Source organism: Seriola aureovittata, chromosome 19 (genome assembly GCF_021018895.1).
Source record: "Seriola aureovittata isolate HTS-2021-v1 ecotype China chromosome 19, ASM2101889v1, whole genome shotgun sequence".
NCBI lineage: Eukaryota > Metazoa > Chordata > Actinopteri > Carangiformes > Carangidae > Seriola > Seriola aureovittata.
Genome location: NC_079382.1, coordinates 5,901,285 through 5,922,213, shown reverse-complemented (window position 1 = coordinate 5,922,213; position 20,929 = coordinate 5,901,285). Strand labels below are relative to the sequence as shown.

The 20,929-nt window shown below is 42.4% G+C and overlaps 1 protein-coding gene across 10 annotated transcripts in view; it reads left to right on the top strand.

Moving 5' to 3' along the window:
- LOC130187347 (neurexin-3b) overlaps positions 1-20,929 on the top strand; it is a 283,686-nt gene that overhangs the window by 202,447 nt on the left and 60,310 nt on the right. For all 10 annotated transcript variants that reach the window (XR_008830443.1, XR_008830442.1, XM_056404857.1 and 7 more), the window contains one exon: positions 8,392-8,573. Coding sequence is in view for 8 of the 10 variants with exons in the window: in XM_056404857.1 (XP_056260832.1) it covers positions 8,392-8,573 (182 nt within the window). In the remaining 2 variants the exon portion in view is untranslated. The remainder of the gene's footprint in view (positions 1-8,391; positions 8,574-20,929) is intronic.

Below are 20,929 nucleotides of genomic sequence, written 5' to 3'. Positions count from 1 at the left end.
TCTTGGAATCCCTTATTCTTTTGGAGATCTTCTTCACCTAATCCTCAGCAGGGTTTGGTGTGGCCTGCGTCTGAAGTGATATGCCTCGCACACATTGTGTGTCATGCATTATGAATGATGGGAAAGAGACACTCATGTCCTAATTTTGCTGAGAGCGGTGTGAACATTAACACTTGAGCTGACAGAATGCAAATTTTTCCCATAGAAAGGAGCGGGATTGAGGCGGGTTTTACAGAGCTTTGGTGCGGAAGTGTCGCAGCTATTTACTTGCAATCTCTGTGTGTTTACGCCATCTCAAACTGACTTTGCTCCACCTTTGCTGCCCATCTTTGTCTGTCTGTCTCTTCTTCTTTTACCCAGCATCCTTCTGCATCTCTCCTACCTCGTACCTCCTTTTCTTTCATCTCTCTGCAACGTCTCTCTCTCCCCTCTCTAAAAATTCTACTGGTGGCAGTGTGCGGCATTGAAGTCAGCAGACAGGTCTTCTTTGTAGCCTTGAGTGCTGCGTGGATCTCAGCTGCAGCCCCCCTCCCCCCCACCCCACATCTCTCCTTCCTCCCCTAGTCTCTGAAATCCTCCTCAGACCCCCTTCCCTCTCCCTCACCCTCTTCCTTTTCCAACCAGAGAGAATAGGAGCTGACATCTCCAGGGAACCAAGAAAAAAATCATTTAAAGCTCTTCCTCTCTGTCCGCTCGCCGCTACAACAGAGAGAGTGCCAGTAATGCAGCAGGAGGGGAGACAGAGAGGAGGGAGCAGGAGAGAGGAGGGCGTGAGGGTGAGACCGACTATCCGACTTTTGCAGTAATGAGGGGGGAGTTGTTATGGATCACCTTCTGCTGTTTCGAGTCCGTGTGTGTGTGTGTGTGGGTATCTTCACGTCCGTGTACCCACATTTGTGCCTTTGCAGCGTTACATGAAGCTGAAGTGAGGATACATGACTGCTTGGTTAATAGGTGTCTGTGAGTCGGTCGTACTGTTCCTGTGTCACGATCTGAGGATGATTTGACATGCCTGTGAGTAAGGAACCAATGTCACAAAGCCTCTTCCTGTTGCTCTGAGAAATGGGGAGGGGGGAGGAAGGGGGTGCATCTCAGACTTCCATCTACGCCACTTGACTGCGTTTCTCTTTTCTCCTGTAAAAAAAAAAAAAAGTGACTCCTCCGCCACTCTCCCCCTACTCTCCACATCTCCCCACGTCTGCCACAGCAGCATGATACAGATGGAGAATCAAGCTGTTCATCGTGGAAATATGTCAAGTATGTCCACCGTCAATGAAGGGTGGCGAGAAAGATGAGAACTTTTTTTTATTCTGCTCGAGCCATCTCACCGTGTGGTGCATCGTTGGAAGTCATTGCACCTCAAGTGTTTTTGAGCACAAACCAATTAGATACATTACACGTTGATTTCAAGCTGCAGGGAAGAATGAGCAGTTGTGAAAAACGTATAGCACAATAATCCTTTAACAGTTGGCTAATTCATTACGCTCAGCCAGGTTAGTCCCAGGAATAATGTTCAGAAAAGTGTAAAAGGTTGGCAAATAGCGTCCCGTGGCCAAATCTGGCCTCCCAGCAGAGCCTGCACATCTTCAACCTGAGCTGAGGTCTAAGTGATCAGAATGAATTTAAACACCCGTGTCGGTGTGCAGGGTTTTCAAAATGTCACACTATATACAGTACCATTCTACTGGCAGCAGGACAAAATATTACACACTTCTCAGTGATACAACTCAACTGAACTTTATAACCTTCATGAAGGGAGGATTTACTGCAGGATTGTGTAGTTTGAGCTCCCCTCTGTACCTGATAAACTGGCAGCTGTGTGCACAGTAGCTTACATTTACAGTTATTAGATTAATTGTTTGGTCAATCGCCAAAATTAACTGGAAACTTTCAATGAATCATTTTAGTTATTCTTCAACCAAAATAAAAAAAGCAAATCAGTTGCTGGTTCCAGCTTCTCAAATGAGAAATTAAAATTAAGGAAGTGTTTACTTTTTCTGACATTTCTTTCCTCCTGCAAGAAGTGAGTCTTAATCATTAGTTTGAGCCCTGCAGAGGAAGCACAACATGTTTTTGTGCTCCCTGTTGACTTTGGTGATTTCCCATCACACACCTGCACCTCCTCTCTACTGGCAAAACTGTCAACACTGAATCTCATTGCAGCAGAAAAGGTCTTAGCTTGTCTTGGCATTGTTGGGCAACTGTAACACAAATGCAACCACTGTAGTATTTGACTGCTCAATCCCAGCGAGTGGAGCTGCTTCCCAGCGGCTCAGACTTTATCATCCTGGCTAGTAGTGCTGCTCTGCAGCCCAAGCAGCAGCAGCAGCAGCAGAAGCTGCCTGAGCCTCTGCCTTCCTCTGCTGCATTTGCTCGACGGCTCTGGCTCATGAAGTTGGAATATGACTCTGACAAAATGTTATAGAATGAAGAGAAATCCATACAATCCTCTGTATGCAGCCTGAGTCATAATTGCAGATTGTGTTGTGTTATCACCCAGCAGTTTTTCTGCCAATTTTTTATATTCCTTTAGCTTCAGGTTTACACATGAAAGTCCCCTCCAGGAGCCACACCTGACACAAAGTAATTACACACATATAAAGTTTAATTAGGCTGAATACATGAGTATTGTCAATAGCAGTCTAGCTAAGGGCAAATCTTGGTGAGAAACCATAAACGAAAGTGTGTCTTAATCCCAATTCTGTATGTATTTTCCAGTCTGTTGTCTGCCCATATATCTTAATACAGCTCTGGCTGTCTGCAAACAACCTTCCACTTTTCACTACATACACTTTGTCCATTTTCTCTCTCTTTTCCCTTTTTCCTCCAGTTCTATTACCCCTGGTTTTTGGCGCGTGGAACCATATAGTGTGGTAATGCTACCGCTTATTATAGCGGGGAAACAGACAGTGTAAATCATTCAAGGCTGACTGTTTTCTTTACATAGCCATTCTTCACCACACACTGTCCTTCATCAATCACATTCTGTATTTTTCTCCAGTGTCGCTGATGAAAGATGGGACACGTTACCACCATGTGTGGTGACAATGCGGAAAAACTGCGTTATGAGTGTATTTGCCACTGAAATACATTAAAAGTCCAACAGCTCACATGCACACGCAGACGTCTGTGGTGCCGTTTCCTGCTTCTGGCAGCTGATTGAGGATAGAGAGGGAGAGAGGGAGGGACAGAGAGAGAGAGAGCGTTCAATCATCTGTCTTGTCCCTCATTCTATCCCACAGGGGAGAGGCAACAGTTGGAAATATGAATTATGAAATGATAAGAGGTTGTAAAATGGAGATAAATCCCGGTGATTACACAGCTCACTATCTCGCAATTCGATTCCTCTGTCAATGATTCTTTATTGTAGTTGTGTGAAGGACAGCCTAATAATTCGTTGTGTATGAAGCACGGCAGGGAAAAGCATTGTGATGAGAGACTTCTTTTGAACGTGATTGAGGAGGCAATTACATTTTGCATCTCACTTTCAGGATTTTTTTTTTAATGCTCCCCTTTCTTTTCCTCATTCTCCGATGGCAGAAAATTCGACCACATCAAACCGTGTTTGTCTTCTTTTACCGTCCCCTGGGGTGCCAGCGCTGCAGAAAGCCCAAGAGATAACAAGGGGAAAGACATAAAAGCACATAAACAACACACACACACACACACACACACGCTCTGACACACAGCAAGGAGAGTAAGTGTGTGTGCTTGTGGATGTGCAAAAGTTCAGACTCATTCATGCAGATGACTTTAAATGCGCGCGTGTGTGTGTGTGTGTGTGTGTGTGTGTGTGTGTGTGTGTGTGTGTGTGTGTGTGCGTGTGCGCATGCGCATGCGTACATACTCAAGTTAAAGTTTAGAGCGTTTACCCACTGCCACCCTTCTTCTTTGTGGCTGTGATACACACATGCACACACAGGTAGACACACTGCCCCATCCAACCAAAAAAAAAAAAAAACTCTTGACTTGACCACCGCCTCCCAGCAGCCTTTGCAGTTGGACAGAGAGTATCAGTCTTTTAGTGTAGGTCTTCTACCAGCTGCCTCTAAACAGAGGGTTTTATCACAGCATGGTGTGAAGCCTGAATACAACCAATTACCCAGTTATAACCGACGTGCGCCATGGCAGCTGCTCTGCTCTTTTTGCTCTTTTATAGATAGCATTGTTGCCTGGTACAGTTTAAATGTGTGTGTGAAAGATAGAGAGGGAGGAGAGCGTGCACACGTGCCTGTAAGTAATGCATGTAAAGGGTTTTTCATCTTTTTTTTTTATATCGCCATATGCTGACTGAGTTTGAGCAGCGGCTTGACGGGCAAAATGTGATCCACCCAGATTTTTCCCGCTGGTTAAGTGGATTGATAACAGTGACCTTCCGCCATTTCTGCCCCTGTGTGAAAACGCTGTATCCTGCTATCGAGCTCTCTTTTTTTTTTTTTTTTTTAATCCTTCTTTCAACTAGGTGGGTAATGTCACGTGGGGGGCCTGAAGGACAGGACATAGTTCTGTTCTGCAGACAGGTGTTCTGACCTTCTGTCTGCTCTCCCACGCCTCAGGGGACCTCTGTGAAATAGAGGCCAAGGCTTTGACCTAGTCTCTCATCTACAGTTTGTCTCTAAATCGAGGCACACTGCAGATGCAATGAATCAAAACGCTGGAGAGAAATGCATCAGCACCAGGCCTTTAAACCAAAAACTGGAACCATAGATTTTTAAGGCTCATTTGGAGGTATTTTGACTATCAAAGAATAATCAAAGAAAATCAGTGTCGGCCATTATTTTTCTTCAGAGAGCTGTCTCTCTCCCATCCCTTCAATCACAAATCAATTGAGCACCCATATGCTACAATTAGATTTCTCCCTCCAATACCCACTGGCCATGGCAAGATTGCATTATTCAGAGATGGAGATGAAAGTCCCCTCTGATCCACCAAAATAACATCTTGTGCAGTAATCTGTTTGTAGATTTGATTCCTTTGATGATATTTCCCCTGCAGTTGGCTTTTCACCAGGTCGTCATAGCTGTGAAAGCTGCACGAGCGTGTGTGTGTGTGTGTGTGTTGTACACATCGTTTCTGCCGTTTACTGGCATCACACTCACTTACCTTGTAAGCAACGATGGCACTAAGCTGTCAGCACCCATCTCTTAAAGAATGCCAAGAATGACCACGGTGGCAGATGGAAATTCTGCGGTAATTACAGGAGATAAAAAGCGACACAGGAACGGTTACAAAACTTTGAAGAGGACTTTGACGGCCATTCCCCAAGAAGCAAAGAACAAATGGGGACTGCTTTTACCTTACTGCTTTAATGTGTTTTACTGGATCAAAGTCTTGATTGCACTGGTACCAAGCAAATCAAGGTAAAAGCAAAGAGTGAACAAACCCATCACTTTGCCACACTTTGTTACAGAGATCCCTTTTTAATAGCTCGTCCTATTAATGAACCAAGTTATTTTCCAGACAATGAATGACATTCTTCCTTTGATGCGCGCTTGCAATTTTAATTAGATGCACATTTTAAAAGGTTTTTGCCTTTACTGCTAGTACTAATGTGAGGCATCTGCACTAATGTAGAGTACACACTGCTACAAAAAAAGTGAAAGCAATAGTAGCATGTTGATTTATTTCGTTTCAATAAGGAAAAGCTGCATTTTGGCAAATGGCTGCAAATTTTTAATACTGGGTAAAAAGAAAACAGAAAACCTTGAAAACACTATTGTTTATTAACAGTTTTGAGGCCAAGTTATTGCCCAAGGAGGTGTTAGTTGAAGTAATTGGGAGTATGCATGCTAAAATATGCTAGAAATGCTAAAATATGCCATTGCTTATCCTCTCTTTCATGTAATTAGTCTCCTTGAAAAAAAATCACTGAAATTCAATCGCGTTGGCTGGCTCCTTCCAGGATCACCCGAGTCACCTGGAGAAAGCCCTCTTGCTCTGTAGTGAAGTTATTCAAATGAAACTCTTGACCTTGGAAGTTTAGCCTAGCTGCTACAGTTCTCCTGCCCCTCCACAGTGAGCGTGCAGTTCTCGCCCTCCCTCTGTCGAAATCTTAAGATGAGAATCAGAAATGATGCCACACTCCCGTTTTGCACAATGTGTGAATTGGTATGCAGTGGACTTCCTCTCTGTGTGGAAATACAGCCGGTGCAGTCTGGGCCCAGCAGGTTGTTAGGGAAATGTGCTACATTTCTGCGATCTCGGGTTCTGTATCCTCTCTGTACTTGTGCAGATAATCACCCACTTGTGTGATTGTATGTGAGAAGCCATCATGTTTTGAGCGCTTGTGTGTGTGCGCACATGTTTGCACACTTCTTATACAGTGGAGCATCACAATGTGCATTTGTGCCTCCGTCAATCCGCCTGTTTGTGTGTGTGTGTGTGTGTGTGTGTGTATGTGTGTGCGTGTGCGTGCGTCAGTCAGTGTGCGTGTGGCTTCCTGTGTGTGTTTCATTGCGAACATTGTCTTCTTGAAACACTAAGCAAATCTCCTCAATGTGATAATTGGCTCCCTGGGGTGCTTGTATCTTTGCTGCTCATCATCGTCATCCCCTCCAGAAAAAAAAAAAAAAAAAGGAGAGAGTGTGTGTTAGATGAGATAGGCGAAGTTTGCTCGTTTGCTGGGGAAAACTGATCCCAAGTCTGCCTGAACTCTTCTGGCAAGAAGAAACTTTGAGGCAATGAGACAGCGGGGCCACATCCAGTGCAACCTGGCTGCAGGCTGCTATCTGCTGCTAAGGCATCAACGCCTTGTTTTCACACAGACACGCTGCCATGGAGGAAATGAGCTATTTGTGGCAGGTGATACACGAGGCAAACATCAGCTTCAGTTGTTGCAATGTCATTGAGAGCAATGGAGAGATAAAAAAAGAAAAAAGAAGAGAAATCTCAAAGGGAGGCGTCTGTGTTAAACCAGCCATGTATGGTTATTAGTCACAAAAAGCGAAGCAGTTGTTTGAGGCCCAGGATGCTTCAGTTGTTTTGATTTTTTTTTTTTTTTATGTCAGATCGACGACCTTAGTTGGTGGTGTGCAATTCTGACACCTGAGGAGTGTGAAATACAGACCTTTTTGTGCGCCCGAAGGCAAACAGAGACACTCATCTGGTCGACAGAGTCTCTCCCACTCTCTTACTCCCTCATATCCATATGTTCTCGCAGTCCCCAGGGTTTTATGGACCACAGAGCAGATTGTTGGCCGCTTCATAGGGGAAACAGCGAGACAGCTGGGCACCCATCACAAGGCCAAACAGATGTTCAGGTGACTTGGGGAAGAAGTGAATGGAAACGAGAGGAACGGCAGGGAGTGGAGACAGAGGGAGAGAGGTGGTGTGGAAGAAAGATATGCAGAGGGATGATGGAGACAGGATGAAAAAAAATGAATTAAAACATTGATGCAAGAACTCAGAGACTTCATTAGCAATCCCCCATCAGTGTCTGAGGTGAGCCAAATGCTTCCCACTATCCTTGGACCACAGGAATCTGTTTCGTCTCCCATATTGATTCACGCACTAGTCGATCTGCTGTAGGTCTAATGCCTTTGATCTCTTGATTATCTTTGCCTAAATGTGGACGAGATGGCTAAGCGGCTCAAGGATTCAGTGCTTTAATTCTGACGCACCTTAGGGAACATTCAGAAGTTGAAATTGAATCTGACCCTGCAACCAAATAATGAAACTTTTCTCTCTTTTTTTCCTGCTCCACGTGATGATAAAAAAAAAAAAGGAAATCCACAAACAACTTCAACATATTCTGTGGCTTAGGGCCAAGACTGATCCAATCAGAGCCTCTAATCTGCCACAAATCTGCATTGTAATAATGAAAATTTTCATCCCCCCCACTGAGACCTTTTTTCTTACTCTGTATTTGTCAAATTAAACCCAAGGAAAGTTCTTGGATTGTTTTTTTTATATATATATATTCTTCCCTCTTTTCTCCTTTTCTCTGCCAGCCTTTGTTCTTTGGTTGCAGGTCTCATATATAATACATGAGGATTGGGAGACTTATCCGGTTCTGGCCATACTGGCTGTTATTCCCTGGAAAGGGGCTATATTTGAGAGCTGGATAAGTCATAGATGGCGCCGGGGGAGCCACTGACTTCTACCCAAAAGTGGTGGTGGCTGAATAACATTAAAAACCTAAAATAGAACTCAACACAATTACATTGGCGCTGTGGCGAGGTAGCTGTAAAGGAATTAGAGCAGACTTAGCTCCTAATAGAGGTAGTTTGGATCCAGTTTTTGCCAGAAAGGTGTCCTGTGATGACACTGTGATCCCCGGTGTCTAGTTAGATTATGGTTGTACATCACAGAATCCAATTTGACCCCATCTCTTTTATCTGCTTCTACAACAAATCTAATTCCACTCCTCTCTCCTCACTTGTGTTTCCACAGCCGGCACCACCTATATCTTCGGTAAAGGAGGGGGTCTGATCACATACACGTGGCCTAACAACGAGCGGCCGAGCACACGGACGGACCGGCTGGCAGTGGGCTTCAGCACAACCATCAAGGACGGCATCCTCGTCCGCATCGACAGCGCCCCGCGTCTGGGTGACTACATCATGCTCCACATTGTAAGTAGTAATGTTGCACCTTCAGTATTATTCAACTGCTTAACATCACAAAGTCGCTCATGTAATTGATTCAAAGCTAAACATCTGCTTCGAAATACCTAAGGATCTTATACATTCTATTAATCTATGCTTCTTCTATAAGCACTCATATGTTTCTAGCTTTACAACCACAAACATACAGGAGCTGGCCAAGATGATGACCGCAAATAAACCTCTGAATAATTCCCCAAGGTTTACTCATTACAGTCTTCAGGCCAAATTCAGCTCATCATGCGCAAACTGAATTATACAAATAGTGCAGATCTATAACAAAAAAAAATAAATATAGATAACACACTCCCCCTACTCTGTCCTCCCTAGTCTCTGCTCACCATCCTCTTCCCGAATAACCCTGCTTCTCCACCACATTCAAACTGACTCCCAGTATGAATAATGAATGCAGCTCTCCATACATATGCAGTGTGTTCCCACATGTTGGAGAAACATGATAGAAACCAAAGGGAGGGGGCCAGCGAGTTGGAATTCTTGGCCAGTCGACTGTGCATCCACACAGTATCTTAATAATCTCACTTTGTGACCTTGCGTTTGACTCGTTTACGTAAGCATTAAGTATTTACATGATCGTCCACAGCAGCTAGACAAATGCAGGGCGTCAAATCTCTGCTGTGGAGGTATGTAGAGGTGGTAGTGACGGTGTTGGTCGGGGGGCGAGAGAGCTGCTGCTGACGCCGTGCAAAAAAAAGAAAAAAAAAAAAAGAAAGATGTGATGATGATGAGGAGGAGCTACAGTTGCTAAAGCAGATTGAAAGTCTTTTTCTTCTTAAAGAGCTCCCCTCATCTCCTGAGTGCTGGCCATGTGGTGCAGAAATGCAGCCATCTGCTCTGCAAAGATGAGGGCCAACAACAAGCAGTTTTTGGGCTGCCTTTACAGTATAGAGAGATAAAGCGAATGTGTGTGTTTGTTTGTGTGCGGGAGAGAGGAAGTGGAGTGGCATTGATGGAGAGAAACGTTAAAGACGGTACAGTAGCTTGTGAGGCAGCGATGTGGCGAAACGCCTCCCTGCGTGTTTCTAACCGACCGAGTAATTGCAGGAACCTCTAAAGGAAGGAAAAGGAATGCATTTTTAATTCTTGCTTTTTAGACATCACAGCCTCACTAGCCAAGCAGGGATCTGTAATCATTTGGCTGTGAGTCTTTGGGCGGCGAATGTCTTCATTCCTGCAGTCTCATGGCGCTAATGAATTTATTAATAGACAAAAGCAACTGGAGATTTCACCAATTCATTCAGAGAAGGAGCATTTTATGAACAAAGTGTAGGGTTGTGTTTCTTTTTTTCTTTTTCTTTTTGTTGCTCTGCATGAGTAACATTGCACCGTTAATATTCCAAATGATTTATTGACAGCCAAGAGTGTACAAACAAAGTGGGTTTCATTTAATATTAACAATGATTATAGCCTTAAACTATAAAATACTTGGAAAAAGTCTTGGCACTGCAAGGTCCCCCCCCACCCCCCACCCCCCACCCCCCACCCCAATTACACTGGTATTGACCAGAAACCAGATGAAGAAAGCCAGCCTCCTTTTAGCCACAGGTAATGAGTAAATAATTAATTAGACCTTGAGTGAATATTTAGCTGTGAAACTGGCGGATTTGGTTGCAACTCGAGGCAAATAAACCACTGCTTGACCCCGCATTCCACTGTTTGTTGTTGTTATCAGGATACCACATTATCATTTGCCCCACATTAGACTTTTGCTACTCAGAACATTGGCTCTCCAGGATGATTACAACAACATGGGTAATATCTTATTTCCAGGTAAAACAACTTTGCTGCTTTATGTGTGGTGTAAATGCTATTAAATTAGCAGAGATTCCAGACTTCTAGACAGATGTCATTAGATAAAAACTCTTAATGACAGATGCCAGGTCTTGGTTGTCAGCATTTTAGCGTTTTAGTGATGAATTTGGAGGAGAAAGGTTAAAGGCGTTACACCTGTCGATATATTTCTAACCAAAGGTCTTATCAGGCCCGGGGCCATTTCATTAGCCTTTGCAACTGTTAGGTCACTACTTGAGAATCAGCACACTTAAAGTCTAGATAGACACACTATAAAGTCTTAAATAGCTGAATGTATCAGGTGGCAGAGTCAACAAAAAGGAAAATAACCTTTGCCGTTTCACACTCACATTTTCATTGCGAGAAAAAAAAGAGAAAAAGAAAACGGCAATTTCGAGGCAAGACCTAATCACTAACTCCCTCCTTAGCACTCCCTCTTTTGCTTTCTTCATTATCTGCTCCCCCCTCCTCTCTGTGATTAGCTTACGGCTTGTTTGGCAATCATGAATTAAAATGCTGATTGTAGTGTTTACATTTTAACTGCTAAGAACAACTGCATGCTTGGTTTGAAAACTGAGGGGCAATTTGAGGTAATTTGCGGAGGTGAGCGCAACATTTTGCTATTGCTGGTATTCCATTTACGAGTTCATTTGATTTTTCTGAATGCACTCCGGAAAATCAGATGATGATCCCCTCTCAGGTGACATCTCGTGTTTCATGTTGCACGTAGGGAAAAATAATCTAATGCTCAGATATGAACCTAAAGCAGCGTGGTAAACAAATATCAAAGGCCGTTTGTATCGCAGGTGACTTTTTTGGTGAAAGATGAGTCGAAGGGGGGGTGGGGGGGGCTTGTGGCAGTACCGCAGTGATTAGTGGTAATGTGTGTGTGTGTGTGTATGTGGGGTATGTACACGTTAAAGTGTGTCTGTGTAAGCTTAAATCCATGACAGAAAAAACTCTAAGCCGTGGGCTAGATTTGCCGGTCGTGACTCACACAGTCTCTTGCCAGGGACTGCACTTGACTGCACGTGAAGATTACCCGGGATGTAACACACACACACAAACACACATGCGTCAAGCGAGAGAGAAAAAAGCCTTTGGAGTCTCACCTCTACTACATCATTTAGGCAGAAAACTCTTCTTGTTATTACAAGAGCCGTTGCCACAAACAGACAAGACGGGACAATTAAGGGTGCAAACTTAAAGAAGCTGCTTGAAAGACGTAAATCTGCTGGTGATGGTAAATTTTTATTAAAAGCTGAAGTTTCAAAACTGTCAAAATATTGTCTGGATATGAAAGGAAAAGCAGCACCATCTATTTCTTTGAAGACACAACCTTGTGACTGGGATATCATCAATTTTAATCACTCATAGCTGGAAGAATATGAAGGTAAATAAGATGGAGATTATGGATACAGCATATACTGTTTATACATCTTCTAAACTTGACATGTGATGTAAATGAGATGGTGATTGCCTGATTAGGCAGCATGAGGATGACTGGACCAAAGAGCCTCTAACTGATGTGCGCATTTAATCACGAGGAATTCGAGAGCCAGTTACCCATTTCTTGAGTGAGGGAGTAGGTAAATGAATGGGTGATTTTTCTGTACAGTAAACAACCTAAGTCCATAAATTCCCATGCACATAATATAAACAAAAGCACATAAGTTATCTTACATTATTAATGCATCCACTTAGGTTATGAATGGATCTTATTTATGGATCCTATTTATGGAAACATAAGTTAATGCAGGATAACAGAATATAAAACCACTTTCTCATCTAAATTCAAACACTTTAAACACAGCAAAGTATATTAAGTGGCAACATAGTGCATGATCTGCTTCCATAGGATTCTGCCTTATACTCAGAAGTAGGTTTATTAAATAGCTCCCAAACAAAACATCACTCTTTGTTAGGAGTCAATTCAATTCAATTTATTTGTATAGCACCAAATCATACCAAACCTTATCTCAAGGCACTTTATGGAGTGAGGTCAAGACCTGACAGAATTATAGAGAGGGGCAGTTCCCACAATGAGCAACGCCTGGCGACAGTGGGGAGGAAGAAACTCCCTTTTAACAGGAGGAAACCTCCAACAGAACCGGACTCAGGGTGGGCACCCGTCTCCCTTGACCGGTTGGGTTGAGAGGAGAAAGAGGGGGTGGTGGGTGGGTGGGGGAGGGAGAGAGAGAGAGAGAGACCAGGAACAGCTGTATATACTGTTGATATAGTGAAAGGAGTAATAGTAATACTAATACTAATAATAGTAATATTAATAATAATGATAACCGTAACAATAGTAGTAATTATAATAATAATGAGTTGTAGTGTCAGATACACATAATTAATTAGGATGCACAGTAAGAAGACTGAAGGGTTTAAAGAGAACACACTGAACCTTCATATACAGAACAGTAACCTCCCCTTCTCTTAAAGTCCTCCCCCCTGTGCACTGACAGGTGAATCACTCCCCCCGCTCCCGGTCTCACAGAGCTGAGATTCAAGCTTGAGTGCCTTCAACATTGGCCAATATGTAATCTGCATTTATACAAGTTGCCGTCAACTATCTAAGAAGTGAAATTCAGAATGGAGACGAGAGAGGATGAAGAGGTGCGACTAAAGTCCTGAGCTATGTTTGATCACATTACATCACCGCAACACTGCGCTTGCCTCAGCCACCAGACCCCCATCTTTTGTATTGTTTGAAAACCACGGCACAGTGTACGTGTGCGCGTGTGTGTGTGAGTGTGTGTGTATGTGTTTGAATGAGGTTGAGCTCAGTTCATCATGGTTTCAGTGAGCCCAGACGAACTCACTTTTTGTAGAGAGGTAGGTGACAAGTTGGAGTCAAGGCAAAGCAGAAATTGAGAACGCTTCGTCAAGTTTTCATGTCTGGCAGCTCTTTTGCTTTCCAATTAAGGTGGAAAATCACAGCAAGACACCTGACAAGATAAAGACTCTGCAAGTATTACAACACATCCTCTGTAACAGGTAACTTAGAAATATGCTGCTCTCCATACAACTTTGTAACAAAGAAAGCTACAATTGTCAGAAAATGGATAAATATGACATTTAGGCAATAAATACAATTTCAAGGCCTTTAAAAGCGGAGCTGCAATTTTTGAACTATAAACTTTTCTTGTTGTAATGTCTAGTTTATTACTTGTTTGTCTGCTTTTAACATTTAAAGTGTAACAGGGATTACTTCATTTCAATTTGAAGTTATGTTAGAAAAGCTTTACATTTCATCCATAAACCGCATTCATAGTCACATTTTTTTTATGGTTTGCACTCGTCTGTTTCACATGGAAATAAGTGCACAATTTCTTGGTGATAATATTAACGGTCTTCATAAAACGTCTCCCGGCTGGATGGACAGATGCTCCAGATGTCTTAACATGCGCATATTTTTCATCTGAACTCACCCAGCACATGTACAACACACATTTTAACACTTTCATATCTGTCCCTGGAGATACTTTAGATCTCTGTCTCAAAAAATATATACTTATATATACTAAAACCAATCAGGTCACACACAACACACTCTTCCATTACCCACTTGAGGGCCCCCCCCCCACTCGTGCTAATTCAGGGAGAGAAAAGATGCGTCTGGCGGATAATTGAAAACCCTAGTGCAGACACTCAGATGTGGAATGACAGGAGTGGCTGTGGATGGTAAATGCTGCATTACACAGGCCACGCTGTATCCATTTTCCCCATCATACTTACATACATTACATTCACAAACACACAAATGCATGTATGTTTTAATGTTTTAATGCAGATGCATTACGCATTCAGTTCCTTTCTGTCTCTCACCATCCATCCATCCATCAGTTCCTATTCCGTCCCTGTGTGTTTATGTTTAGCAGTGTCTGTTTCCCCATCCACCCTCCTGCTCTTGCTCCCTCTCCCTCTGACAGACCTAATATAAGATGTTTGATGTGTACCTGTGTGCATCAGCGCGTATATGGCCAGCGATGTATTGCCTCTATCAAGTTACCCTGCCTCGGCAGGGAAAGATAGATATTATCGCGGTTATGGCTCATGGCCTCTGATAACATTACAGCTTCTTATTTGACTTTGTATTTCCTTACCTCCCACATTTGATTCCCCCCACGGAAATAAAGAGCTGGGAAAATATACCCGCAGCTGTTTTCACAACTAGTTGCATGCAGTACATGCGGTCAGCATTATTGTAACTTTGTTGATAAACAAGTATTTTCTCTGAACGGCAGAGACATTTTTTTTTTTTATCTGCACTGCTTTATTATTCAGATTTTCCGTGTGAAACAACAGACTTTGTTATTTCACCTTAAACAACTAAATGTTATCATTACAAGAATGTTATTGGCACGAGCACAGGTTGCTTCTTATGAGGTCAATATATAATACCAGATTATTAGCACTATACCATCCCCGGGGCTGACTTTTCACAGCAGGCTGAGCTTCACTGGGATACTAGCTACCAGATGGCCAGTGTGTGTGTGTGTGTGTGTGTGCAAGGTGAATCTTTACATGCTACACTAGGTACTTACAAGAGAAGCTGGGAACACTATATGATCGTAAAGAATCATACGTTGAGTTTGGTTTGTGAGCGGTTTAAGTATCAGACAAGTTCGATTTTATAGACAATACAGAGTTAGCTTGAGAGTTTAGCTGTTTTTTCATGGATGTCTTTTTTAATTTGGAAACATGTAAAATTAGATTCTTTTGCTCTTAATCAGTGTTGGCAAATGTTGCTGATGTTTGTGCAGTTGGGGCTCCGTGTTAACGTGCTTGGGGGGCCTCAGGGCAGAAAAAAAAATTGCTGTTTGACACTCCCACTCCCAAAACACAACACTGCATTTTGCATACACCCTGTTGCCTCCACGTTTCCATTATGTAAAGTTTACATAGCAGGCAATAATTCATTTATGTCCAGAGAAACAAACAGTACTCCTCTATAAGGATGCACAAATCTAACTTTTTCTCTCTCAATACAAATTCCATTATATCATCTGTGTGTATCAGCCAATACCAAGAAACAGTTTGTTACCACTGACGTCTTTTTTCCTAAATTTGAAAATCTGTATAGCTCGTTGCAACAGGCCTTTTTCATAGACGACATTTTGACACGTCACTAGAAGGCTTAAGCATATGACATTTTGGGATACTAAACTGACTCGTTCAGTCTTAAAGGAGGCCTATTGGAATCATTTCTGCGTATAAAGTAATGAGTCCTGGGATTGCTATGGCACTAAAAACTAAACACTATTTTCTTAATTAGGTGAGTATTTTTCAGATCGGTGCATCCTTAACTCCTCTTCTGCAGTAAGGCTACGTAGCCACATCTTTTTTTATTTAGGAATATGCGCCATGTACGCACAGGATTCACTGAAATATCAAGTTTTAAACCTAGATTGCGACACAGTGCCTCTAAAAACAGGACAGGGTCACATGATAAGCTGATAGTGCAGGATTCGCCTCAGCTGATATTACACTTTCGTGGTGCAAAATTGCAAAACAAATTTGCAGTGAATTAATTACCACCAGATGACATGCAGTTAAGCAATGACTCAAATGACCCATGGGAGCGTGCATTGAGGTTTTACCTTTCTTTTTTCTTATTTTGGTAACTCCTGTACCTTGACTTTTCAGTGAAGTGTCAGCTCTCGCTAAAAAATAAATGAAATCTCACTTTATAGCCGAATTGTATCAAATATTACAGGTAATTTTTTGAGTGTTGACTCAAAGTTATATGCTCCTCTGGTTAAGTAACGTCACTGACATTCATGAGATGACACAGAATAATCAAGGAAGTGCTTGCGGTTATTAATAATTAACATCTTCAGCAGGCACCTTGTGCTTTGAATGAAAACACAGAAAAACACGCACAGACACACTTAGATGCACATTACACCAAAAGCCTTTTTGTGACTTGTATTTTCTCAAACAGCACATGCATGGATACACACAAACATATGTAACACAATCACTCACGCTCTTTATTCCTCCCTCTCTCTGGCTCTCATACACACCCACCCACACACTCACTCTGACTTATTCTCTCTCACCCTCAGCTATAGCCATGTGCAGATATAAACACACACATGCACACACATTTCCACAAGCTCCTTCAACAAATTCTCACCGTGGTATATTGTCACTGACACTCCACTATACATGATACTGGAGCTCTTCAGGGACATCTGCCTGTCACTCATGTCATGTGAACCAAAGGCACTTCAGAGTGGGAACAGTTTATGTAGGAGAACCTCTGAGACACACACACACACACACACACACCACATCACACCCCCACCCCTATTTCTGGAGAGCAACAGCAAGTAATAACTGCTCAGGCTGGACAAACAGAGTAACATTATTACAATGCGCCCATGTGGTCCCTGGCCTTCGTCCCGGCCTCAGCGATGTATATTTCATGGATTAAGATGAAAAATTCAATGAGAAACAACAAACAGTGTGCCTCCCTCTCCCAACTTTGCTCTCTGACAGCCACTCCCCTGGGGGATGCTCATGTTTTCACAGCTTCATGATAGGACACGAATCCCATTCTGAGAGTGATGAAGAGACAGAAGGAGAAGATGAAAGACAGAGAGTAGAGCATCGCGTACATCCAAAAGTAGAATAAATACAAGGGGCTGAATGAAAAAGAGAAGAAAAAAAAAAGAAGAAGAAGAAGAGGAGGTGGGAGGAAAGGAGTTGAGGAGGGAGATAGAGATATGTGGGTATTTTAAAATTCAGAGCAGGATCAGAGACAAACTTGGCTCAGATAGGTCTCAGCACACAAGCACATTGGCTGTGAATTCCAAATTGTGTTGCCTTTCTGTCTCACTCTTGACGCCACCCACCACCCGCTTTCTCCCTCTTATCTCTCGCTCCTTTTTATCTCGCTCCTCTTTCTTTTTCTTCTACAGCGCCACAGTGCTATTGTTTTCATACCGATGGTAGCCGGTCGGTCAGTCGGTTCTGAATTCAGCTGCAGTGCGAAAAAACGACTCGACTGAAGCTCCGGGGTTGAGGCGAGGGTTATACTCACAGAGGGGTGGACGGAATGTGGCCAAGTCTGTGGCGGCCATTTTACCTTATATTGTAGTATTGAAAAATGTAATCACTTACTCATTCCTTATCATTTAGAAAGTAATTACAGTACTTTACTAATGACTCAACGGCAGAAATAATAAATTTAATTATTCAATTATTTAATTGAATTTACATTAGAGGATTGGTCAATATCTTAAATATCAAAGAAACTAAGAGTTACAAAGACGTAAGATTACTGGTACATGTTCATAGGAGTTGTAGTTCTTAACATCAATTGCTGCTAACTTTGTTAATCTAATCAATATTTTTAAATTAACAATGTGTCAAATTACTGCTGGGTAGTGTACAGACAGACTATGAGAAAATGGGTCACTGAGCACAGTCAGGTAAAAGGCCCCTACCCCTCCCTTACCACATCACTTCTAGTCATTTTGTGTCTCTTTGTTGTCATTCGCTGTAATTTTTCCATCTCTTTGTAGTCATTTGTCGTTCAGCATCCCTTTTGAGGCTGTTATGCATCTGTTTATTGTCATTTTGAGCCGTTTAATTGAGCTCCATGAGTTTCAAACAGGAAACATTACCAGTGAATTCATCCAGATCCTCTCGCCTAGGTTCCCTCAGACCTCTCCGGCCCATGGGCCTGAGCCTGTTTGGCCTGTTCGGAAATCCATCCATCGTGAATTATCACCCAGCTGCAGAAATGTTTTAGCATCTTTCATCTAACTCTGTCGGTTTTACAGCCAGCAGCTTTACTGTTTTGGTTAACTCTTATTGTTTTCATCAGTTCAGGCCTTTTTTTGGGGGGGGGTTTTCAGCGATGCGACCTGCTCAGCACCACATAGCACAGTTGGCAACTAGCTGATGATCGTAGTGCAACATTTAGCAGCTAAAGAGCCAGATGTTTTCCTCAAGAATGGGTAGAGACTAAACACAGAGCTAAAAGAGAGTGAATATTGGACTGTTTGCTAACATGTTTAATCATACCAACACCAGTCTTTACTACACATAACTCTGTCTTTAAATAGCTGTACAGCATTAGATGGAGACAGATGCCCTGTGAGATCAAAGCACCCCACTTCAGTTAGCAGCGGCATCATTTTATAATTTCCTCTATTTACCCTGCTCCAGTCACTGTGCTGTGTGTGCTTGAGTGATGAGTGGGGCAGCTTGTGACGAGCAGCTAATGAAAGATCAGAGGGATTTGGAATCGATTGAGGTGTATCTCGCACAGAAGGCTAGGTGCCATCTCAGCTCCAAAGACACTCCTAAATCCTCCCACAAGGCTCGGCGTTACCCTGTTACAGCCACTCTCTGCTCCTCTGTCGTCTCTCACCTGAGCCGCCACAGGACAAAGAGACAGATAGGAAGACGGAGATGGAGAGAGAGGCAGTGGGGGGTGGGGTGGTGGTGGTGGGTAGGGTAAAACCAAATAAAAGAAAGAGATTCACATTTTAGCAAATTGACTCCCTTTCGGATTATCGACAAGGGGGGGTGGGGGGGTGGGATGATGAATTGCGGGCCTGCTGAAGTGATAAACGTCAACATTAGAAAATAAATCTAGCGGAAAGAAGCCAAGGGAAAAAAAATCTCCTGCCTTCAATATCAGCAACGGTGTGGCAGATTGGCTCGCTCACAAACACACACGTACATACACATATGTACACACTGCAAATGTATTCATGGAGGATTAAGCTCCTGCTGGTTAAAAAAAAAAAAAAAGCAGCAAGAAGTTGTTTCTTTCTCTCTCTCTCTCTCTCTATCTCACTCTCTCTCTCTCTCTCTTTCTCTCTCTCTCTCTCTCTTTCTCTCACTGATAAAAAAGAGGGGATCAAATTTGAGTGCGAGGCTCCTTCACAGATGGAGGGAAAATGTGAAAGTGAGTGTGCATGCATTTTACCGAGTGCAGTTTGTATTTATTTAATCCTCCCATTATTGACTCTCACCATGACAAAGCTCTATTGACAAGGAGACAAAAAAGACTATATCACTTTTTTATGAAGCTGGGATCATCAGAAAACCAATCTATAGGGATAAAAGACATTTCCTACTGGATGGCTCTCATATAGAATTATTATAAGCACTGAATCAGTGAAGGTTATAGAGTGTATCTCCGAGTTTTATTGATCCCCAAACGTTCTGAGCAGGCAGCAGGGCAGATGGCCAAGGACATGACAGCCAAGTCTTCCATCTCCACATCTCTTGTTCTGCTCCTCCATTGCCCTCAGCCATTTCCTCTGTCTCTCTATTGTGGAAAAAAAAATATTTCCTATTTTTAGTGTGAGCTCCAGTTCTGCAAAGCATTTCTTTAGTGCCCTAGCTCGATCACACACACACACACACACACACACACACACACACACACACACACACGTGTAAAATATATTTCCTGTCAGGTCAAAGCTGGGTCCGAGGAGGCCGCAAACCCCAATAGAACCCAGAATGATTGGGCGCCCAAGCAACCAATAAGGTTATGACCTTTTTATCCTGGTGACATACTTTATGTGCCTCTGAGATGTGTATGCATATGTGAATAAAACAAAAAAAGAGGTAATGCTTTATCTTACAGGTCCCATCATTTCCTTCTAATCAGAGAGAAAATGGTTTATAACCATCATTTCTTAGGGAGTTTTGGGGAAAGAACAATTACAGGGAGAATGGACACAGTGTTCATCTGGTGCGCCTTCAATTATGAGTTTTATGAGTTGGCAGTGTAAAACACAAAGTCAGGACACATCTTAGCTCAGCTGAACATCTGTTCAGTTCTACTTTTCAGGTTAAAACTCAAATTTAACAAATTGAGAAATAATTTGAACAAAAAATGAATACTCACCTAGTTTTAAATGGATCTGTTAGTTTTACAGTCTTCCAAGTCTTAGGAAAAGCAGTTCAAATCAACAATCATTTATAAACTAACAACAGCTATAAATGATCTTTCTTAAACTTAATTCAAAGAAGTGAGTGGGTATTTACCATGTGATTATGGAGAGTGTGATTCAGCCCGTGAAAACAGTTGTATAATGTCTTCTGTGGGTCTGGAGGAGCTTTGTCCAGTCTGAGAAAATAACTCTGATGTCATAGTGATGTCATCTCAAAGAAATGAGCGGGTAATTGAAGGGCTTTGGCCTGTACTGCTTTCGATTTCTTAATCTGTCTCTTATTAGTCTCAATTTAACAGAAGTAAAGAAAATTTTCTTTCTTTAAGAAATTATAGAACCAATTAAATAGATCATTAACAACAAACAAGAACTAATTAAAACCAGAAATACAATGAAAACAGTCATTTAAGGTCAGGATTTTCCTTTAAGATTAAGATGAGCTGTAATGTTGAATATACATATTCAATATAAATTATAAATAGGCCCGAGGCTCACGATGCAAAAATAGGTGTGTGTGTAAAGTCAGCCCTTGCCTGATCCCCCCCCCCCACAATCCCACCCTCTGGAAGATCTAAGCCTATG